At 56.3% G+C, this 23568-nt stretch overlaps 1 protein-coding gene across 3 annotated transcripts; it reads right to left on the reverse strand.

Annotated features, from left to right (window-relative positions):
• Window positions 1–13: 13 nt before the first annotated feature.
• Window positions 14–15721, reverse strand: Zbtb7b (zinc finger and BTB domain containing 7B). 3 transcript variants are annotated; one of them, XM_041656022.1, is made up of 4 exons: window positions 15682–15721; window positions 15428–15526; window positions 2645–3816; window positions 14–2297 (listed from the first exon to the last, which is right to left on the reverse strand). In XM_041656022.1, the coding sequence occupies exons 3-4, from the start codon at window positions 3808–3810 to the stop codon at window positions 1835–1837; spliced, it is 1629 nt and encodes a 542-aa protein (XP_041511956.1). In that variant the 5' UTR covers window positions 3811–3816; window positions 15428–15526; window positions 15682–15721; the 3' UTR covers window positions 14–1834. The 3 variants fall into 3 exon arrangements, with proteins under 3 accessions (XP_041511956.1, XP_041511957.1, XP_041511955.1); XM_041656023.1 differs by having other exon boundaries at window positions 15699–15714; XM_041656021.1 differs by lacking the exon at window positions 15682–15721 and having other exon boundaries at window positions 15428–15654.
• Window positions 15722–23568: the final 7847 nt, after the last annotated feature.

The raw sequence follows: 23568 nt of genomic DNA on the forward strand, positions 1-23568 counted from the left end.
GTGGACACAAGTATGAATCTTAAATTATTATTCTTTCTTCCATCACTTACACCCGAGGTGGGGGTAGGGGGAGATGAAGGGGATGGGGGAGGGGGAAAACACTTTCCCCCACTAAGGCACTGAGTGGGAAAGCCGCAAGTAGAGAGAGTGGAAGTCACAGTGTCCCCACTCTCTGGGACTAAGCCCCAGGTTTCTCCAGCCCTGGGCTCCCCTATCACCTGAATTGCTAAGATGAGGCCCAGGGCTCCCGACCTCCCTTCTAATATATTACATCATCACTTTTTAAATAGATACAGGGACTGGTCCCGCCACCCCTCCCTGTCTGACCCCTCCCCACTGTTGGGGGTACCTGGGCAGCTGTGCAAATGGGCAAGGAGGTGCATGGGGAGAGGAGAGCACCGGGCCCCTGAACCTGCCCCTTTTAAGGAGGGGGAAGGGCCACCAGGCCAAAGGGGGTAGGGGAATAGTGCAAGGCAGAGCCCAGGCCGCAATGGGGGTCCAGCACCCAGCGAGGAAGGGGTAGGGTGAAGATTCTTCTCCACCCTAGGAGAATTGGTAGTTTAAAATGTGAAATTGGATTTCAACAAGACCATCAGAAGAGGCTATGTACAGAACGGGGGTGGACTCAGTCCTAAGAGCAACGGGCAAGGTCTAAGGAACGGACTCCTTTCCCCTAGGTCTGCTCCTCAGCTCACTTTTCCCAGGGGCAAGTGAGCTGATTAGCTACCGTGTTGGCAAGGGGGTACCCGTTCACAGGCCAGGATGGCTGGGTGTGACACTAGCTCACTGAAAGTGGTCGCTGCGGGGCGCTCGCCCTTACAGGGCATGGCCACCAGATGGCGCTGGCTTGCCCGCGCCCTGCAATGCTACCTCAACCCCTCACCCCAACCCACACCCAGCGCCTGCCAGCCCGGGGGCGGCGTGAGTCAGGGGCAGCAAGCAGCAGAGGCGGCTCCAGCTTGCACCTGGGCGGGGAGGTGGGGAGGAGAAGAGGGTAAGACGCCCGGCCCGCCCTGCCCTCTGGCCCCAGGGAGGGAGCGCCAGGAACAAGACATTCCCTGCCCCGGGACGCTGGAGGGGAGAGGAGGAAAGCTCCCTTAGCTGGGAGGAGCCCTTATGCTACCCCCCAGGGGCGGGCGAACCAATCAAGCCACCCTGCCCCCTTCTCCAGGACCCCATGACTCAGCATTGGAACTGGGTGGAGGGGGGGGGAAACTGGGATGGCTCCGTCCTTACAGGCCCAGTTTCCCCCACCCCGCACCCCAATCTTTCAAGCTTCTACCATGTTACCCCCACTTACCCTTCCTTTGCCACCCCCCTTTGCATAATTTACTGCCAGGAAAAGGGAACAGAAACCAAGAAGGAGGGGTCTCGGAAGGGAGGGGCAGTCCACCCCCTCACACACAACCAAAACCCAGGGGGCATGGGAGTGCGACAAGGCTTTGGTCCCAAGCCCCAGACTCCTAGAAACCCGCATAGCCGAAGTGGGACCCCACAAATCAAAGATAGATTATTGCTTCAATTCCCCAGTAGCAGCTGGGGACAGGGACCCTACCTTTACTGTGTGTGTAAATATATGTACGTGTGCAGTGCCCGTGACATACAGATACACACACAGATATTTCATGTATAACGCCTTGGGTGATCACCCCAATCTAGAGAGCTTGTGCCCCAAAACCTCAGCTTGGAATTGGAATGAGGGCTCCTGGGGAAAAGGGGGTTGATTCTGATGCCAACGAGGCTCAGGATCCCTGACCACTTGTCTTATGTGCTCCCCATTGTGTGACATGGCATCCTAGGCCTGTGCTGTTCCAGCCTGGCCATTCACCCTCTTTTAAGAGGGCTCCATGACACCTTCAGCCTGTGGTGTGGTAGGTGTCCCCTCCTCCTCCTCCTCAGGGGGCCCTTGCGTAGTGACTGGGGGTCCTGTGGGGGCTGACTGCTCCCAGAATCGGGCCAGAGTGAGGCGGAAGGTGTCCAGGTGGCCATTGGAGAGGTCAAGGCCAGCGGGGGATGGGGTGGTGGTCGAGGCGGGCGGGTAGTGCGGTGGCGCATCATCTTTGCGGCGCCTTCGGGTGCGCACCTCCAGGCAGTTCTGGCCCTTGAGATGGCGCTGCAGGTGGTCCTCCTTGGCGAAAGCCTTGTGGCACAGGTGGCACTCATAGGGCCGGTCCCCAGTGTGCAGGTGCATGTGGTTCTTGAGGTCGTAGCTATGCAGGAAGCGGGCTGGGCAGTGTGGGCACGAATAAGGGCGCTCTCCTGTGTGCTTCCGCATGTGGATCTTCAGCTTGTCATTCCTGGTGCAATCAGGGGAAAGGGTGGCACCTGTCAGGCCTCCAGCCGCTTGCAGGCCTCATCCCACTCTCATCCCTCCCTGCTCTTTCCCCAGCACTGCCCCAGGATACTCTTTCTGATTGGCTCCTAGCTTAGTGGGCCCTGCACCACCTGCGCCTCTGTACCCAGGCAACCTTCTTGGGCACTAAACAGTCTACAGGCATCCTCTCTGGTTGCCTCTTTTGGCCTCCCAGCTCGTTCCAGGAACCCGCAAGAGTTCTGGTCCCCACTAGAACCATCTGCGGTCACTCTCTCAGATCCCATACCCACCTCAGCCCACTCTGGGCCCTGGGCCCCACTCGGTGCTCACCTGGTGAAGCGGACGCCGCAGACCTCACAGGCAAAGGGCTTCTCACCCGTATGGGTCCTCATGTGGCGTGGCAGTTTGCCTGCTCCGTGGATTATCTTGTGACACACTGGGCACTCTTGGGGCATCTGTGAACGGCGTTTGCGCACCAGCTTGTCTTGGCCATCCAGGCCTGGTGCCAGGGCGTCCTGGTGCAGGGAACTTAGGTAGGCCATCAGGTCAGGATCGATGGTATCTTCATCTGAGCCCAACTCCTCTGGTGATAGTGAGGGCTCGTTGCTCTGTGTTAGCCCATAGGCTGGGGGATATGCCAGCTCCTCCTCCTCTTCCTCACCCTCGCAGACCTCATAGTTCAGGGGCCCCTCAGGAGGTGAGGCAGCACCCGCGGGAGGACTGTAGCTGTCCCCAAGCCCACTGCCCCCAGTGTTGCCCACTCTACTAACCACCCCTTCTTCTTCGTAGGTCAAGGGATGGGTGAGTACCGTGGGCTGCTCAGGGACCAGATGGTTTGCTCGGGCCCCCTTGGTTTGAAGAAAAGCTTTTCGGGGCTTGCGGCTGCGGCGGGCAACAGGTCGAGGTGGCGGTGGCGGTAGGAGGAGGGGCACCTGTGGAGGGCTATCTTCACCATTGGGCACTCCCGAAGCTGAGGCTGTGGTGGTGGCAGTGGCAAAAGCCTCCAGGTACTGTCGGGCTCGCTCACAGTCATCCTCATCTGGGCTAGGGGCTTCTAGCCCACTACCTTGTAGAATCTCCATGCAGGCAGCAATGACACAGGGGATTTCCAATAGCCGCGCAGCTTGGAGGACGGCTGGCATGTTGGCGCTGCTGGTTGTTAGTGTGGCTGTGTAGGCAAATTCAAGCAGAGCACCCAGAGCCTCTGGCCCTACAAAGTCCAGCTCACACACACCGGCCCCTGCTCCTCCGGTAGCCGTCCCACCACCTCCTCCTGTTCCCATAACCGTGCTCCCCCCACCCTCCGTGAAGAGCTTCTTGAAGTAGTGGCTGCAGGCGGCCAGCACAGCCCTGTGGGTGCGGTACTCCAGCCCCTGCGTCCTGATGGTGAGGTCGCATAGATGGCCCAGCTGGCGCTGCTCATTGAGGCAGCTCAGCAGCTCACTGCTGTGGTCTGGGAATGGAATGCCAATCAAGTCATCTTCAGGGCTCCCCATCTTCTCCTGCAGGGTCAAGGACAGGGTGAAGTTAGAGCCCTCCTTCCTGTATGGGGAGCTGGCTCTCTTACTGGAGGAGGGCCCCATACTGGCCACTCTTTTAAGTGCCTTATGTTTATTAGTATCCCATACCCTTCCAAAGTGTGACCTCCTTCTACATCAAGTACAAAGGAACTGCTGTTTGGACAGATGAAGCAACTGGCTTTCCAGGTGAGGTGCCACACGAGTAGGGCCACCGGCAGCCCCAGTTCCCCCTCACCTTCCCTATCCCCTTGTCCTTAAGAAAAACCACTGAGCTGGGCAGTGGTGGTGCATGCCTTTAATCCCAGCACCCAGGAGGCAGAGGCAGGTGGATCTCTGTGAGTTCCAGGTCAGCCTGGTCTACAGCAAGTTCCAAGACAGGCTCCATGGCTACAAAGAAACCCTGTCTCAAAAAAAAAAAAAAAAAGGTTTGGGCTTCAGAAAACTAACTAGAAGGACTAGAAGGACATGGTGACACTGGCTTGCTTCAGACATCTGCAAACTGGGGAATGGTCTCTGGTAGAACCTCCTGGTAGCTCTGGTAGAAGCCAAGGAGACTTCAGAATGATAACACACCAAAGTTGTCAGGGAAGGCATGTCTCGGTTCTGTCATAAGCATACCCTACAAACAAAAGGAACCATCCTCACCAGATGATGGTGGGGCTGTGCAGGTCTTTAATCTCAGGGGATAGAGGCGGGCAGATCTCTGTGAGTTCAGGGCCAGTCTGGTCTACAGAGAGACTTCTAGGACAGCTAGGAGTACACAGAGAAACTCTGTCTCAAAAAGCAAATAAAAGAGTCATCCTCTTCCTCCTCATGCCCCCGCCCCCAGAAAGCCACCCAAAGTTCATCTTTCCTTCAAGATCCCCGCTCCCCACATCCTCCCTCATGGCCAAGGAGCAAGCTACCTGATGCTGGGGTGTCACTGGCGCAGGTACTTCCTGCCCCCCCAGATAAGCATCACCCCTGCTGCTGAAAGGCCAAGTCCCACCCCTGCCCTCCCCCTTAAACTGTACCATCTCTCTTCCCCGTTCCAGAGGACCCTGCCTCTCCAGAGGCAACCTTAAGTGTTTCACCATCCACAGGGGTGGGGAGGGCAAGGGTTGGAGAGTGGCCTAGTTGAGTGACCTTGAACAAGTAAGTCTGTGTGGTAAGGGGCCGGTGTACCAGGCATGGCACAGTGCCTAGCACACAGTAAGGGCTCAGTCAGTGGTCTGGCCAATACTTTCCTGTTACACAAGAAGGGGTTGGGGATACCAAGTGTGGTGGCACACACCTTAAATCCCAGCACTTGGGAGGCAGAAGCAGGTGGATCTCTGTGAGTTTGAGGTCAGCAAAGTTAACTTCCAGGACAGTCAGAGCTCTGTAGAGAGACTCTGTCTCAAACAAAACAAACCAAAACAACAACAACAACAACAACAACAACACAACAAGAACAACCAAACAGGGGCTGGGAAGAGAAGCTGCAAGAGCCCAGCCCATCTGCGCTGACAGGTTTAGTCTAGAACAGTGGTTCTCAACCTGTGGGTCTGGACTCCTCTGGATTCCAGCTGGCGGCACTTTTACAGGGGTCACTTAAGACCTCGGGGAAACACAGACATTTGCATTAAACTACAGTTGTGCAGCAGTGATCAAAAGAATCTTATGGCTGGGGTCCCGACAAGGTGAAGGACTTTTAAAGGGTCTCAGTGTTAGGAAGGTTGAGAACCACTGGCCTAGAGCTAACAGAGACTGGAGAGCTGGGCTCAACCAGGCTTGAGTTTGAATTCTTAGCTTTGGTCTTAAGCAAGTGATTTTATCTCTGAGCCTCTTTCCTCATCTTGATACTGGATAATTCCAGCTGACTCCAGGGGTTAAGAGGGGTAAGTGAGGCCAGGTGTGGCAGAAGGCCTGACACACAGTAGGACTCAGTCAGTAGTTCAGCCTCTGGGTAGATTCCAGCGCACACGGCCCTGCTGGGAGACAGGTCGGCCTCTCTCCTCCCTGAGGGAGCCAGGGAGCTGCCTGACCTTGGACAAGTCACTTCCTTTGCACAGAGGCCTAGTCCTCGGTGTCGGTAAAGGCGACAATCCTTAGGGCAAGTCCCTCTGACATTTTGTCAGTGTCCTCCCTGACGTTCCAACAGCTGGTCAACCCTAGCCATCTATGGGAAAGCCTTCTGGGGGATGGGGGTGGAAGTCAGGGGCTACACTGTCACAGTGGCCGACTTGCTGGCCACCTTCACCGCAAAGATGGAGCACTATATGAAGCGAACGGGGGGGGGGGGGCGCACTTGTCTGCTTGGAAGTGACACCTGGGAACCCTCAATAGCTCACCTGTCCCCACCTTAAGCCCCCAGACCACTTCTCCTCCTAGGGGACCAAGCAGTATGGAGTCCTCTCCCCTCCCCGTACTTTAGAAAGGCCCCAGGACTTAAGAATAAACAAAAATCAGGTGGGTACCAAGAGTAGAAGCAGCAGCAGTGGCTGCCACTTAAACAGCAGTGGGCACCCTCCTGGGCCCAAGTGCATCATATTCCTCCTAAGGGGCACGGGTGGAGCTATCCTTGCTGCCCATTGGCTGAGCTGGGCACCTGGAGACACGTGGCTTACCCCATCCTTCACCCTCCTTCCCTACCCACTCCACCTATTCCCGTTGGTAAACCTGTCTCCTTTCTCCCACCCCAGGGCTGATCTCCATGGCAACTTGGTATGGCAGGTGCACTGATTGGCTGATCTTGCTATCAGGGCACAGGTCCGAGTGGTTCACCACCAACTCACTCAGGGCTCGGGCAAGGGTGGGTGTTTAGTTCCTTAGGCCCAGATCCAATGCCTATGGCCACAAGGTATCGAGGAAGGACTAGAGAGGCAGATGGCATACAGCGGAGGAGAGGGTGTTCTGGGAAATCCCCTAGCCCTGGCACCCATACCAACTGAGGTGCCACCTGGAACTCTGATGGTGCCAACCAGGCCAAGGGGGCACTCCTAGCTCTATCATATGGGAGGAGTTGGTGGGGTGGAGGCCTCCCCTTCTTTCTGCCAGGGTGGGGCACTGGTGCCAGTGTGCCCACCCCACTTTGGGCACCCTTCCCACATCTGTATCCCAGAGGGCCCAGTCCCCTTGAGACGCCCCATGTAGGCAGCCCATCCCCACCCAGCCTGGCATGCCCCCTCTTGCTAAGACCTTGTGGGCATGGGTGTGTGTGGTGGTTGGGGGGGCAGCTGTGCCAGGGAACCAGGCAAGGTCTGTTTGGTCTGTTTGCCTGGTAGGGGAAAGAACTGGGGGCCCCGCCCCATCACTCCCCTCTTTCTTGCCACCCCTCCAGGCTCCCCTCATTGTCAGGCCTGCTAGACCGGCCAGGCCAGTGGGCAGCTTTCTTGAAACCAGGCCCTGTGTCAAGCCTGCACCATCTTTGGTGGGGGGGAAAACTTGAGGGTGACATGGTGAAGGGTGACAAATACCCATCAGTACCAAGAGGCACCTGTTAAGAGTGTGTCTACCAGACAGCCAAACACAGAGGGTGCTGGCCTCGAGAAGACAAAGGCAGCTAGAATCTTCCAGGTGCTGACCTTAGGCAGCTTCCAGACTAGGGCTGAGGGGCTCCAGGGCCAACCATGCCGGTCTGAGCCAGCTGAAGGGCAGGCATAGGAGGCCCTGAATGGGGCAGCCAAGTAAAGCTGGCTCCCCCTTCTCCCCACCTTGGGGATTAGGGGACTGAGGCTTAGTGTGGGGGGCAGCCAACAGAACCAGGATTAGTAGCGTAGAAAATAGATGTGGGCTGATATACAGCCGCACAGAGCATCACCCCCGCCCCGCCCCCATTCCAAGGCCCCTTCTCTGCCAGGGAACCAGAGAGGGTGAGGACCAGGCGGAAACACCTTCCTGCTAGGGATGACTGAGACCCAAGACTGCCCAGGGCTCCTGGTGCCTGGGCTGGTCACCCCTCCCCCCTCTTTCTCCTTTCTGCCCCCACCCCCTAACCCCAGCTCCAGCCTCAGGTTCTCTTCCTGTTTTTTTGGAGCGCAGTTTGCACGAAGCTAGGGCTTTGGCCTGTGGCTGGACCAGAAGGATAGGGAAAACTGGACAGACAGTTCAAAGTTCTCGGGGACCCAGGAATCCATATTCCATGATTCCCTCCAACCTTTCTGGGGCCAAAGGGTCACTGACATCTTAACTGCTTGGTTTCAGGCAGGTGAGGTGGCTGAGCCACATGTCACTGGAGGACTGGAAGAACTTACACAGACAGGGCCAAAAGACAGGTCCTGGGTCCAGGGATGCCCAAGACACTTAAAGGAGCTCTCCTCTGCAGCCCCTCTAAACTTGTACATGTCTTCCCCATCCCCCCATGTGACGCTTCCCCCCCCCCTAACCTCACCACCCCCAGCACTCACACTTCCTGGGGGCCAAGGCGGAGAAGAGAGACCGCAAGCCACGAAGGGGGAAGGAGGCAAGGGGAGTTGGCTGCTTCCCGGTGCGGTGGGGGTTAAGCTCCCACCAGGTCCCGAGCCTGGTGCAGGGCTCCTGATTTGAAGGTTACCACCATGCTCCTTTTCTCTCTAGCATACGACCCTTTAGCCCATCAAGGGGAATGGACCGAGATCAAGATGGCGGAGGAAGGAATGGGGCGCTGCTCGCATCTCCACCTCTGGGGACCCCAGCTCACGGGCAGCCCCTGACTCTCAGCCTTCCTTGTTTGGACCTCTCTTTCAGTCTTTCAGCCTTCTTCTTTCCACCGGCTGTGGCCTCTTCCCAGCACAGGATTGAACCTGGGTTCCCTTCCTTAGTTCTGATGGGCTTTCTCGTCTCTCCCATCTTGTCCCACAGGCTGCTGCTAGAAACCGTCCTCAGAGATTTTCTTCCCGTCTCCCATCACCTCTCTCACTGACCTCTCCTGAGCCCAACATCAACCATGCTCCAAGTGTCCCTCTCCAAGCCTGTGCAGGGCAGACACAGCCAAAGAGCCAAATCAAGACCTGGGCTTCTTCCACAAAGCCTGGTCTTAATGAAGAAATGGTTTAATTTTGGGTACCCATACCTGTCTTGTGAAGGAAGCAGAGGACCAAAATTTGGGAGCCACTTGGAGAAAAGAGGTGGGAGAGGTAGGGTGCACAGCGAGAGCGGATGTGGGGTAAGGGGGGACAGCAAGTGCCTCTCTGCCCGTCAGAGTTTCCAGCCCTGAAGCTACTGGACTTTCCCCAGAAAGTGGCCACCCTGAGCCAGGTAACCATTCACTGGACAGACCCTGTTCATCAGGGTTCCCAGCAGAGTCCGGCTAGCCAGTGCCAGCTCTTCTTAGGGCTAAGGAGACTACTCAAAGTGCCAGGGTCTACCTTGTATCCCCCTCCCCCCAAGCCATATCTTTGGCTGGGTAACCAAGCTGGCTGGTAACTCCACACCCGCTTAGCCGCAGGCAGAAACCTGAGCCCCCCCAAGCCCCAGAAGACACCCCAGCCGGGTCCCCGGAGCCCAGCTCCCTGTAGGCCTGTCCAACCTCCTGACCCGGCCCAGCAAGCAAGCTTCCGTGGAACCTTTCTTCTGCCTTTCTTGGTCTGCTTGGGTCCCTTAGACTCTGAAGCCTCCCCACACTCCAGTGCCTCAGCCCCTCTTCCCTAAAGCCTCCAGTTAAACCTGGGCACCCTCTTCCTAGCCTGTTTTTTAGCCCTTCTCTGACCCTTGGCCAAGTCTAGGCCTCGGAGCCTCCCCTGGGGCCTGACCTCCTGAGCCAGAGTAGGGCCTACTCACCTGAACGCTGAGGGGCCTTGCCGGCAACTCCTCCTGGTCCCTGGGGGCAGCACGCTGGGAGGGTGGGGGAGGGATAACTGGGGGGGGCAGGGTGTCTGTTCCCCCACTCCAGCTCCCTCCTTCAAAGGGGCCGCCCACGACCTGGCCCAGTCCCTCCCCCTACAGCCTTAACCCTCTGGGTGCTGTCCCCCTCCCCCAGCTTGGAGGGAGGGGTTACAGAAGAGCTGGCAGCGTGGGAGAGGGCCCAGAGTCTGCCTGCAGTGCCCAAAGCCCCAGCTGTCCCCACCCCCGCCTGTCCTTGCTCAGTCCTAAAGGGGGAAAAAGGTGAGGGGCAGGAAAGGTAGGAGCTAGGCCAGTCCAGGAGGACAGAGGTGAGGAGGAGCAATGGGAGAGGTTGCTGGAGGTGGGACCAGGAGAAGGAAGAAGGGAGGGGAGGGGACAGAAGACAGCAGTGGCCAAATTGGGAGGAGGGGAACTCTGGACAGTCAGTGCCAAGGGTGACAGGTGCCCAGGTCCCAGCCCCTCGGGGTATGTGGGATTAAAGGACCATAAGGAGACCCTCCAGACCCTAGGAAGCCCTTGCCCCTTGCTGGGAGCTGTCTGGATTCTCTTCACCTTGTACCAGGCTGGGGCCCTCAGGGGCTGGGCAAGGCGGCACCCGCCCTCCTCATAGCCTCACCCCAAACCCACTCACATACCAGTTCCTCGCCAGGGCGCCAGTCCTGCCAACCAGGCCAGGGGGCAGCACTCATGCCAGGACCCCAGTGACCAGGGGGACAGAGCTGGCTGAGGAGGGGTAGACATACTGGGGGAGCTGTAGGCACCGAAAGAGGAAGGAGCTGGGAGGGGGCATCTGCTGGGAAGCTCCTAGCCCCACCCCTTGCGCAAGCTACTGCTCCCCTGGCTGGTTGGGTGGGACCCGCCTGGGCCTGAGGGGCAACTCAGGAAAGCTCTGAGAGGAGATGAGTGGCCACAGAATGTCATGCAACTCCTGGAATTTCTTACTCTTGGGATGAAAGATACCCCAGTGTCCTCCAGAGAGTAGGCCATCCCAGGTCCTGGTAGGCTCAGAGAGAATCACAGAAATGTCCCCTAAGATACCCCCTCCCTGCTACCCCCAACAGCTGCTGGCTCAGTGCCGCTGGCCTGTTGCTCCTCACCGGCTCCCGGCCTGGCTGGCAGCTACCCACCAGGATGCTGGCAGTCCTGCCCGCCTCTCCCTCCTACCCCCTGCTCGCAGTGCCCTATGCCAACTGTGGGCCTGGGGTGGGGGAGGGTCACTTCTATGCCTTGGTGCCAGGCAGGCGGGCCCAGGCCCCTGAGGTCCTATAGATAAGCCCCAGGACCCTGTCCTTAAGCCACCTCCTTAAGAGGAAGCATATTGCTCAGGGCTGATACAGAACGCGGATAGACCTATGAGCAGTTACTGAAGGATCCACGCCCCAAGGTGGGGACCAGTGTCTCTTCTGTCACCAGGCGCCAATCTTCCAGCACTCCCCCTGCAAATGCTTGGGCACCAAAGTCCCTGCAATTCCTAAGAGCCCCAGTCTAATGCCTAGAGCTTGTGAGGGAGCAGGGTGGGGCTGCTCCCTGCCCTTTGATCCCCATAAAGGGAGGGAACTAGCCTGGAGGGCAGGGGGCAAGGGAGGAGTTCATGGGGCCCCTCATTTCCCCTGCCAGGGGCATCAGGGCAGGGTGTGGGCATCTCCTGGGTGGGGCTCATCCTAAGGTGAGGATGGGTAGTATGTCTTAGCATGAGAGGTGCATGTCAATACGTGGTGTTATATGGGAATATAATGGTAAAAACAAAGTAAGGAGAAGACAGAGGCTCTCTACGTTGCAACCCATCCCAGTCCCGACTTTACCCTTACCCAGAAACACTTTCAGACTCAACCAAATTGAGAGCTCAAAGAGGACTACAACTCCCAGTGTGCACCACAACTGTTTTACATGTACTTTGGGAGTTGTAGTTCCCTTAAGGGGCCCTGGGTTCTCTTCCCAAGAGCTTAGTGGGTAGGTTAGGGAGAGAATGGTCATGGACCTCCCCAAAGCACAGCACTATTTAAGAAGAGTAAAAGCAGGCTAGGAGGTTCATGGTGGGGAGAGAAGACCCCCTTATTCCAGGCAAAGGGGGAAGAAAGAAGGAAGGAAGGTCGAGAGGATGTCTGTTGAAAGGGGCATATGGGTGGGGAGGAGCTGGGGGGGTGGAAACAGGAAGGAAATTGAAGCCAGAGACATGAAGTCGAAAGCAAGTTCTTGGGGGAGCCCCACTCTGAGGCGTGGCAGAGACTGGGAAGACATTTCTCCTGCCATTCTGGTGACCTGGGAAGGCATAAGAGGAATTAGTGATGTTCAGTGGTATTGAAGTAACGTACTGTGTGTGTGTGTGTGTGTGGGGGGTGTTATCGGCTCCATTTGCCTGTCACCAGCCCGCTTTTGCCAAGGGCACCCTCAAACTCTGGGTGCGGTATAGGCATTTGCTGGGTAGGAAGCCCCGAAGGTCCTTAGGAAAGCTAGAAGGAGAGGGGGAGTTGGGGTAAGGGCCCGATGGCAAGTACACTGAAGGCAGCTGCAGGTTAGGCCCAGGTGTGAGGTCAGCATAATGGCAGGACAGAGACCACAGAAGCCTCGGGGAGGAGTGAGCTAATGTCCCTGTGCCACCTGCTTCCACCCGTCTCAGGCTATCGGCCAGAACACTGAGGCATTTGCTGAAGATTTCCTCCTGGACTAGTGGCCTATCAACATAAAATATGGCCTCGTAGGGAGCCAGATGGCCACTGGGTATCTCTCCCTGGTAGAGATGGGCAAGAGAACAGCTTTGAAGACACTTTTTTTCTGAGTTTCCCAAAGTTCTGTGACAAATGCTGACAGGCCACAAGATTACTGCCAAGGCCTGCGCTTGGCTAAGTGGTGGTAGTGGGGTCTTTCTTGGTCCTCCAGTTCTTGATGGTGGTGGACCCAAGTCATTCTGTCCCCTTCTCCCCAGTCCCCCAGGCCTGCATTGGCACCTGGCCGCTTCTGTGTTGGCAGGACTGGGGGGGGGGGCGGCAGCAAGGCAACTTCAAACTGTCCGGGCAAAACGTCAAGTTTACTCACGAGTTTACTCAGCAGGAGGGGGAGAGGCCAGAGCAGGCACACCCCATGCCAGGGTCCTATCCATCTGCCTGTCTCCACCTTCCTCCCCCACCCTCGTTTCAGCCCTAGGCCAAAACAGGCACAAGCCCCAAGGCCTGGTGGCAGGGCTGTCTTAACTCTCAGGAAGGTCAGAGAGCCAAGCAAGCTGGAGGCAGGAAGCCCTGAAGCAGGCCCAGAGGCTTCTATCAGAGGGCACTGCCCTGCCTGGAGCCCATTTATTCCCCATCTCAGGTCCTTGGCCTTGTGCCAAAAAAAACTGGGCCTCTCAGCCATCTAGAAGAGGGCCTTGCCTCCTCCACCTGAGCAGTCTGTTGGGCCAGTAACTTCTGACCCCAAAGTCCACTCCTGGGCTGGGCCTCGGGTACCAACATGATGCCATTCAGGATCCCATTCATCTTACCCTTGGCCTGGAATGGGGGGGCAGCACTCTATCTGACCTACTTCCCTTTCCTCCCCACCTGTTTTCACTCTCAGCTTCTCTCCCCAAGCCTTCACTGTCCCCACCCCAGAGGTGCTCCACCCCCCCTGCCTGCTGGGTCCCCTCCCCCACTCTTCCCCAGGGTGCCAAGTGCAAGCACACAAAGGGCCCGATGGTGCATTGTTAGCCCAGCCCCCGCTGCCCGCCGCGCCCTCCTGGGGCAGGCACTAGGCCAAGGAGGAGCTGGGGGCGGTGGGTGCCAGGGGGCACCATGGGGAAGGGGAAGAGGGCAGCACCTGTCTCCCGGACACTGGGGCCATATCACCTGGACTAAGTAGCGGTGAGAAGGGCCCATTAGAGCAGGCTTGTCTTCTTCACCTGAGCCTAGTGGGCACTGCTTTCTTCCCCAGAGCCCCTTTCTGGCAATATTAACCCCTTCCTGACCCCAGGCTGGGGGGAGGTGCCCAAGGGAGGGGACAGTGTCTGGGGGTGTCAGCAGGCAGCAGCGTGCCTACAGCAACCATGTAACAGAGGCACGCTGGGGGAGCTGGGGTCCCGGGGGCCAGGGACAAGAAGCGCTGGCAGAGATTTCTCCCTGTTTCATCAGCTGCTCCAGGGGGAGCCCCCTGTCCTTCTCCCCAGTTGCCACTAAGGAGGAACACTAACTACCATCCAAACCCAGTCACAAATATGCCCTTCTCCAGCCCAGCACAATACTTATGCCCAGTATCTCTTCCCAATCTAATGTCCACTCCATGCCAGGTCTATAAACAGTGCCAGGAGGGTACAGGGGTGACCAAACCAGTTGGTGTGGGGGGGGGTAGCAAAATGCAACCCCATAATCCTCCAGGCCTTAGCGCCCCCCCAAAACACACACTCCCTTGGGGAACAGAGAGTTTCTATCTTGGTTTAACTCCTCACTTCCCAATCTGGCTCCCCCAACACTTGATAAACGGTCCCCTTCTCTAGGAATAAGTTGGGGCAAGAAGAAATAGCTGCGCTGACTCATTCCCATTCTCAGCTGCAGCTAGGGGTCTCCAAAGCATTCAGGCGGGGGTCAATTCAAGAACGCCCTCCACCTGGCCCGGAAGCCAGGACAGCTTGCCGGTCTCCCCCTCTCCCCAGCACCCACTTCCGGTGTCCCAAACTAGGTCAGCAGTGCTCGTTTCCTGTGGGTCAGCTAGCACCGGGGCCTCTGCCCCTCCCCTGCTCCGGACCCAGGCTCCCCGCCTTACCCCCCGCCCCCCAGGGCGCCCCGAGGTCTCACCACGTCTCAGCCGCCCTTTGATACATGGGGGATGTGCGGGGCGGGGGGCAGGGGACCCGCCCTCTCTCCAAACACTAGCAGGGCCGGGGCGCCTGGGCAGGCACGTGTCCGGGCACAACCCGCTGCCCACGCTGCCCCCCCACTCCCACCCCCCCTCTCTCCGGCCAGGACACGTCGCTCTCTTACTTGGGTGGGGTGGGAGGAGGGGAAAGAAAGCTGGGAATGGAAAGCAGCGCCCCCACCCCTTTGAATGGCCACCCTCTGCCAGCGGCGCGCACTAGGTTTCTACCACACGGCGACCCCCGCTCTGGTTAGGGCAGGTGCGCCGGCGCCGGCGGCAAAACGGTGGTAGGTAGAGTTCTTATCACCCACCCGCGCGCTGGAGGAGTTGTGAGAGCAAAGGCTGACTTTGAAAAGGTGGCGGTGGGGCTGCAGCTTGAGAGAAGGGAATGTGATTGCGGAGCGGGAGGGACAGAGGGGTCGTTCTGCCGAGCCGCACTACCGCTGGAGAGACGACGCGGCTCTGGAAGCGCAAGAAACCGAATAGTCCAGCCGGTAACTTTCCCCCCCCGAGTCGCGGTTCCTCCCGCCGCCCCCCAACTCCCATGCCACTGGCCTGGGTCCAGCCCACCGCGCCAGGGGGGCGCGGAGCGGGGGGGGGGGGCACGCGTTGTCCTAGTTAGAGTCCGTCAGCATTTCCATTCCCTCCGTTCGGTCGGACTTGGGGTCTTCCCCCTAAAGTCACGGAGGAGACTGGGAGAAGTTCAGCGCAGCTCACCCCCTCTCTATCCCGTAGCTTACAGTCTGTCTGATATTAGAAGTGCAAAGAAAGTTTCTGGAGACCCTCCGCCCAGAGTTGGGGGTGAGGCTGTAGTTCTCTACCTTTTCCTCCAAGTTAAAAACCAATTCCAAAGACCTAGGAAAGCTATAGGGAATGCGACTGTTTGAAATCTGGTGTGTGTGTACAGGGGTCTCACAGGACGCACGAAGGACACTGCAGTACGCTCGAGTCTAGTGGACCCCGAGCCAAGGGACAAAAAGTAGGGTTCACTTACCTCTCAGCCCTCGGGTCCTCTTGCTGGAGCTGCAGATGCAGAGTGTGGGAAGAAGCGCGTCCCCCGCCAGGCCCGGGGGCTTGGGGCCCTGCTCCGGTCCTGGTCAGAAGGCCGCGGTCAGTGGCTCGCCGCTCGTTGCTGGGGGGCTCCTCCTCCGCCACCCTTTGCCTCCTCCTGCTGCCCGCCCCCCCTTGGCCGCGGAGAGCCGTACATTCACCTGGCTCCCACCCGCCCCCCCCCAGGGCCCGCCTCACCTGTCCTGCCGTCTCACCTGTCCTCCCGCTTGCTTTCCCCCCATCCCTCCCCTCCCTCCCCCCGCCCCTGCCACCCCCAAACTCCCCCCCCACCCTTAGCAACACCCTCTGTCACTTCCTGGTTTTTCATCCGCCCCCCCCAGGCACCCCCTCCCTCCGCCCAATAAGGACATAAACTTCCACCTCTTCCAACAGCTAGTTTCAGCAGAGAGCATATGGATCCCTCCCTTCTTTTCGCCCCCTTCCTCCGAGCTCTTACTTCGTTCCCAGAGCCTTTCCCACCCTTTTCCTTTCCCGTCTTTCCTTCTATCTCCCTTCACCTGCCGCGATCCCTCTCCCTCTCTGCTTTCTACCACTATTTCCTCCAGTCCACCTTAACTGGAGCTCCGCCTCCGACCCCCGTCCAGCCCTCTGCTGCTGGCCAGCTCCACCCCCTGCACGCCACCGCCCTGCCCGCCCATTGGCCTGAACACCCGCCTATCCCATTTGGGACGCGCCTAGGGTTCATCCAGGGAGTGGGTGGAGCTTGGGGCTGGCCTGAAACCAGAAGGGGAGGGAGGCCGAAGACTGTCCGCAGTGGCCAGGGAGCGGAGCAACCCCCTCAGGGACTTCCTCTCCTTCGAGAGGGGCTTCTGCGGGCTCGGCACCTGCGGAGGGAAGGGCAGGAGATGTTACAGATAGGCTGCGTGGGGGAAGGAGTGGGGTCCCGCCAGGGGCTTTAATCAGGTCAGAGCCCCAGGAGGGAAGGGGAGAAGGCCACTGGACGTTCAGCTGCGGCCCCTGGGCCCATCCCCCGCAGAGGGAGCGGGGGAGTTGAGGCGGCCGGCACTCTGCGTTCCTCCCCACGCATGTCGGCGCCCCGCGGGGAGGGAACGGTGCCCGGGGCAAGGAGCCTCTGCGCTCTAGCCAGTGCCCGTTGCTGCCTTGGCATTTTCAGAGGGGAGGGACCGAGTCTGGGAAGGGGAAGGGGGAGGTGCGCTCCCTCCCGGGCTCCCGCCTGTTCTTTAGTGGAGGAACAGACCCCCACCGCGGAAGGACGTCTTGACTCCGACACCCTGGTGGCGATCGAAGCCTGGGTGTCTTAGGACGTCTGTTTGTGTATCTGGGAAGGACCAACGTTCTTATTTCAGTGCCCGGCCAACAGAGGAAGGTAGCCTCTGAGGGACGCTTCCAACTGGGCTGGCGGTGCTACGTACCCCAAAAGGGCCCCTCCCACTGCTTTCAAACGGAATCAAATCCCGCTCTCTAGGGCCAGGTTCGGCTTCGCAGCAGCAGGCCAGGCCGAACCGGGTCGGACTTGTCCTTCCTTCCCAGCCCCCTCCGCAAAGGGCCTCCCTCCCTTTCCAGCAGGTGGCTCCGCAGGACACCAGCTCAACCTGTTGGACCACAATGGGCGGCGCCAGGGGGGCCCTGGCCCTCACCCGGGCTGACCCGGGATCCCCGAGCAGGGGGAGGGGCGGAGTCGGTCCTTCCCTCCCTCTTTTTCCTTCTCCCCCTTACGTGACTCAGCCTAGAGGCTGCCGCTCTGCCCCTCAGCCAGGGGCGGAAAGTGTGAGGCGCCCCGGAGGGCCGAGGCCAAACCAAACAGCCCCCCATCCCAGACATTATCTCACTGGAGAATTAGGGGGCAATAGGGACCAGTAGCTAGCAGTAGGCATGGGGAGCTCTGGCTCGAGTAATCCGTTCCGGGTTTTCCTATCGCCCCCCCCCCCCCCGGGTCCAGTCTGATCTTTGCTCCGGGTTTTCTTAGCTCCTGGTGTTTCCAGTCGGGAGGATTCCGAGCAAGAAGTGTCCGTTCTGGGTTTTTTCCCTCCCTCGCTGTCAGGGTCTTGCTGACCAGAGAACGGGCTGAGCCCGGGGCAAGGTAGCAGCGCTCGATGCCTAAGTAAAATGGGGAGGGGGGGGGGAATGTTGCTTTCACAAGAAGGGTACAAAGACCTAGGAAAAGGATTTGGGGGAGGGTAGAAAAGTGACCCAGGACTCCAGAAAGGCAAGGCGAAGGTCTGGTCACTAGCTCCTTGGGAACCGAGACACACCTGCCGTCCCGCTGGAGTTGCGTCTGACTAGACACAACCCGGATCTTTTGCGGCTTGATTACCACTCTCCAGCAGTCCTGGAAATCTACTGTTAGCTCCTCAGTGGCTCTTTTCCAGGTTTTCCTTTTTCTTGTGGTACAAAGTTCCCTTTCATGTTGGGGGGGGGCGACTTGAAATTCCTGCCTACTATCCAACTTTGGGTCCTAACTGCCAAACCGGAGACAGAAAAGACCTTAAAGCGCTGGTGGAACCCCATCCCCTTACAGGGAGCCTGCACCCCACAATCCCGATCTCCTATACATCTGAACTGGTACTGGGAACTGGAAGGCAAGTGTGGGGCCTACAGGGGCCCCTGGTAAGCGCCCCCTTCTTCACGTTCAGACAAATCTTCAGGCAACTTTCTAGATTCTAGACTTTAATGTATGAGAAAAAATAGGTGAGTAAATACCCCGAGAGTGAGGTGTTTGTCCTGAGAAGGATAAAAGCCCTAGCAAGAAGGACTTTATACCTAAGGCTGGGGACAGCGACTCTGAGTGGCGACCTGGTTACGAGACTGGCTGGTCCAAGTACACCGAAGAGTGGCTGCTGAGCAGTTACGGGGCTTGTAGAGTCGTGGAGAAAGAGTGCAGTTGGCTGTTGGAGGCTAGGTTCTCTTTGGCAGGGTCCTAAAGTGAGTCTGGGGGCCCGTTTCTGGTTGTCGGGGGCTGAGCTGAAAGCAGCTCCTCCGCCTGCACCAGGCGCCCACCTATGCTCTGCTCCCCCGCCCCTTTCCCGCGGCTGCCTCCGCTTCCCTCGAAAAACCCGCCGCCCAGGAAACCGCTGGGGGCGCTCAGACCGCAGCCCCCTCCCTGCCGCCGCCCCCCAGAACCCCTACCGCGACCGCCCAACCCACCTAAAGGGGCGGTGGCTGCCAGGGGTACTCCCTCCCGCCGACTCCCCCCCACACCTGCGGGTAGCACTATTTATAACTGCGTGCCTATTCTGGGCCTCTCGGCTGGAGCCCGCTGCAGCGCTGTGCTAATCGCCGTTGGGATCTCTGTGCCCCCCAGGGCTGGGGGTGGTAAATATAGCTTCAGGAAGCTCCGGGGAACGTTTTCCAAAACTCTTGCGTCCCAGAGCAGGCAAAACAGAACCCCTCTGCGCGCAGCCTGCTTCCTACTCGCCACCAGGTGGCGCAAAGCTCCTAAATCCCAGCCAGCTAGGGGTGTAGGGTAGCGGTCCCGAAGCCCGGGCCCTGTGGCTAAAGGGTTGTGGATGGTTCCAGATTTGAAACTTCAGGAGGATGGAAGACTCTGGAGTCCGAGAGCCACCTAGAAACGGGGTGGGGGTGGGGGCTTCTGCATATGGAAGGAGAAATTCATATGTAAACGAAATACAAAGTCATTCCTTGGGAGGGTGTTAGTGCCGTGGTGCCTCCATGATTGCCAGCCTCTCCCTGCCAGTGTCTCTGTCTGCTGTGAAAATGTGGGACTGTGGCTCCATCAGCCCTCAAACTCACTTATTGTGATCCCTTTCTTACTTCTGTGTGTCCCGTCCCCACCTCTGTCTCCATTCCAGCCAGGGATCCAAATGTGATGTAATTTACAGAAAAAATTTTCTCTTGCTGGGATACTTGAAGGTCATTTTTAACTTGTTGGTCTGGTCTGTTCCATTTCAACCCCAACTATTCCCCTAACCCTTGGGGCTGCTAGGGGCCACAAGGAGCCCAGGGGTAAGCTGCAACTCCCCTTTCTATTCCTGGCATGAGCTCCTGAAGCAATAGCTTGAGTGTTAAAGACCCAAGCTGCTCTTTTTAGGAGAGAGCACTGGGAGAAGTTGCCATATTTCCTTTTCCTTTCTAGAAGAATGGGGATGTTGTTGATCAGGAAAACTAGTCTGGATGGTTAAACAAAAGGTATTTAGCGCTGGGCAGTGGTGGTGCAACCTTTAGTCCCAGCACTCAGGGGAGTTCGAGGCCAGCCTGGTTTACAGAGAGAGTTCCACGACAGGCTCTAAACAGAAACCCTGTCTTGAAAAACAAAAAACAAACAAACAAAAAGTTGATCCAAGGAGCCAAGGACACAGTGAGCTTCGACGGAAACAGGTTCAGTTTAGGAGGGTCGCCTCCACACTTGCAGGGTTCTGCCAAGGCAATTAAACCATTTCTACCAGAAGAGAAGACAGATTAATGAGGAACCCTCGTTTTGGTTCTGTTTTCTTTTTATTTAGACAGGAGTCTTACTATATTGCCCATGTTGTTCTCTAACTCCAGAGTCAGCCTCCAGAACAGGTGGGGGAAACAGATGTGTGCCAGCCTGGCAAGCCATAAAGCTGAGATCTCAAAGTGTGGGTTCACTGAGTTCTATAAAGAGCCTTGTCCTCTGACCTTAGGATAAATCACTTCACTTCTTTGGGCCTGCTTCTTCAAATTAATGTGGTATAATTACCTTTGTTATCTTGCCTACTTTCGCTGTGTACTTAAGTGTGCACGTTTTGTCGTTGCTTGGTTCTGAGATAGGGTTTCACCAGCACACTCGAGCCTGCCTGTTGTTTTGGTGTACTTTTGCTCCTGAACACACACACACACACACACACACACACACAAGTCTGGAGGTCAGAGGACAGCTCTCAGGAGTTGGCTCTGTCCTTTCATCATGTGGGCCCAGGGGACTGAGCTGACCAGGCTTGACAGCAAGTACCCTTATTCCCTGAGCCATCTTGCCAGCCCCAAAGTATACTTTAAAAAAAAAAAAAAATACTGGAGCCAGGCACTTGGGAAAGACAGGCAGATTTATATGACTTTGAGACCAATCTCATCTTCCAGGTTGGAAAAGCTACACATTGAGGTTTTTATTTTTTGTCATGTGGACAGTGGTGGCACACACCTTCAATTCCAGCACTCAGGAGACACACAGGTGGCTCTCTGTGTGTTGAAGGCCAGCCTGGTCTACAGAGTAAGTCCAGGACAGCTGGGGCTATCCAGAGAAACACTGTCTTGAAACAAAAACCAATCATTTTGGTCTTGTTTGAGACAGGGTGGGTCACTCTTTAGGCCAGGCTGGTTTTGAACTTACTGCGTAGCCCATGCTAGCCCCAAAATGGAGTAATCCTCTCGTTTTCACCCCCAGGCACTGGATTATAAACCTGAGCCACCACACCCAGCTTAAAGGAGACGTCTTTGAGAGTCTAGAAGGGGTTTCCAGACCGGGTGACATGTCTTTCCACTGTAAGCTTCTCCAGCTGCTGCTCTCCTTGGGCCTCGGTCACTCTTCATTCTTTTCCTTCCACCAGCTCCCCACTACCTATCCCGCCACCACGCACAGCCCTGGCCTCTGCTCTCTATCCACCACGTTCCTAGCCGTCATCCTCTCCTCTGGCAAAAGCCTTTGTGCTCAGACCTCAGACTCTGGGGTCCACTTCCAGGCACTGTCCCACTTAATTCAAGGACGATTTAGAGGGAAAAAAGGCAGTGGGCCAGAGCTGAATTAGGGAAAAGAGGAGCTGGCCAGGCAGAATGCAGACTCTAGAGGAAGGAGAGGCACTGGTGCGGCCCTCTCCCCCTCCTTTCTACCAGCAGCTTCAGACCTCTCTATTCCTTCTGCAGTGCTGGGTGGGGTGGGGGATGGGCGAGAGGGAGGGTTCAGAAGGAGCCAGGTGGCAGTTCTGTCCTGCAGTTTTGGTTATTTGGAAGGGTACTGAGCAGATATCGTGGTTTATCCTTCTAATCCCAGGACTGGGGAGGCTGAGACAGGAGGATTGCTACAAATTTGAAGGCAGCTAGGACTCAAAAAATCAAAGAAAGAAAGAAAAGGGCACTGATCAGCAAGGCTGGAACGATCATGACTTGTGGTAGGAGCTCTAGGACCACCAGCCGAGGTAACACACGCCTTTGATCTCAGGACTTGGGGGAGGGGAGAGACAGGCAGATCTCGCGAGGTCTAGGCCTCTGGAGGCAGATGGACAACACTTCTCCTACTGCTGCGCTCGCTCTGGCCCCACAGCGGACTAGTGAATGATCCTGTTTTCCTCTTGAAAAAGAAAAAGAGGGAAAAGCATGCACCTGTAATCCCAGCCTTGTGGAAGTTTTAAGAAAAAGGAAGCGCTAAATGTACTGTTAAGATGTTACACAGCTCACACAGGAAAGGTAAGGTCCAGGACTAGAGAGATGGCTCGGCAGTTAAGAGGACCTGGGTTCAATTTCAGCAACCATATGGCAGCTCACAACTGTAACTACAGTTCCAGGGGATCTGACACCCTCACACAGACATGCATGTGAACAAAACAGCAACACACATAAAATAAAATTCAACAAATACAGTTTTAAAAAGGTAAGGTGCAGGGCTGGAGAGATGGCTCAGTGGTTAAGAGCCCCGCCTGCTCGTCTAGAGGTCCTAAATTCAATTCCCAGCAACCACATGGTGGCTCACAACCATCTGTAATGAGATCTGGCGCCCTCTTCTGGCCCGCAAGCATGAATGCAGGCAGAATACTGTATACACAATAAATAAATAAATCTTTTTTTTTAATTTATTTATTTGTTTATTATGTGTACAACATTCTGCTTCCCACACACCAGAAGAGGGTGCCAGATCTCATAGATGGTTGTGAGCCATCATGTGGTTGCTGGGAATTGAACTCAGGACCTCTGGAAGAGCAGTCAGTGCTCTTAACCTCTGAGCCATCTCTCCAGCCTCCAATAAATAAATATTTTAAGAAACAAAAGTAAGGTGCAGAGCACTGTGCATAGTATGTCAACCAACTGTGAGTAAACACGTCAGATCAAAAGCCAGTCATGGTGGATGATACTTGTAATTACAGCACTCAGGAGGCTGAGGCAGGGGATGGTGGTGGTGGGATTTTTTTACTCTTTTGGTGGGCCCGCCACCCACCTCCCAAATAAATCACACACACGGAGTCTTATTATTACTTAGAAATGCCTGACCTTAGCTTGGCTTGTTTCTTGACAGCTTTTCTTAAATTAACCTTCTACCTTTGCCTCTGGGCTTTCTCCTTTTCTTACTTTTTTTTTTTAAAATATTTATTTATTTATTTATTATGTATACAGTATTCTGTGTGTATGCCTGCAAGCCAGAAGAGGGCACCAGACCCCATTACAGATGGTTGTGAGCCACCATGTGGTTGCTGGGAATTGAACTCAGGACCTTTGAAAGAGCAGGCAATGCTCTTAACCTCTGAGCCATCTCTCCAGCCCCCTCCTTTTCTTACTTTCACTCTTATTCCTTGACACACATTCACTTACACACACATACCTTGCTGGGGATTACAGAGCCTAGACAAGTTAGGTAAGCAGCACTCCAGTGCTAACTATATATTAAATTCTTTTTTTTTTTTTTTGAGATAGATTTCCTATGTAGCCATGGGTAACTTGGAAGTATACAGCCAGGATGGTGATGTACTGGAGATACTTATGTCTCAGCTTCCTGAGCACCCAACCATATAGTCTGTCTGTCTGTCTTTCTTCTTTTGTTCTCTTTTGGGGGGTGGTTTCAAGATAGGGTTTCTTTCTATAACAGTCCTGGCTGTCCTGGAACTCACTTTGTAGACCAGGCTAGCCTGGAACTCAGAGAAATCCACCTGCCTCTGCCTCCCAAGTTCTGGAATTAAAGGCGAGCACCTCCATGGCCCGATGAGTATTTCTTTACAAAGTATTTATTTATGCTGGGCGTGGTGGATCATGCCATTAATCCTAGTACTTGGAAGGCAGAGGCAAGTGGATCTCTGTAAATTCCAAGCCAGCCTGGTTTACAGAGTGAGTTCCAGGACAGCCAGGACTGTTACACAGAGAAACCTATTTCAAAAACCAAACAAACAAAAGTGTTTATTTATGTATTTACTTGTAGCCCTGGCTGGC

Source organism: Microtus oregoni, unplaced genomic scaffold (assembly GCF_018167655.1).
Source record: "Microtus oregoni isolate MIOR12 unplaced genomic scaffold, Mior012 000007F_ref0000211, whole genome shotgun sequence".
NCBI lineage: Eukaryota > Metazoa > Chordata > Mammalia > Rodentia > Cricetidae > Microtus > Microtus oregoni.

Excerpts from the sequence above, each read along its gene's own strand:
- Zbtb7b (XM_041656022.1), bottom strand. The coding sequence starts at position 3,810 with ATGGGGAGCCCTGAAGATGACTTGATTGGCATTCCATTCCCAGACCAC. Across the intron at positions 2,298-2,644 it reads TGCGGCGTCCGCTTCACCAG|GAATGACAAGCTGAAGATCC; the intron begins GTGAGCACCGAG and ends TGATTGCACCAG.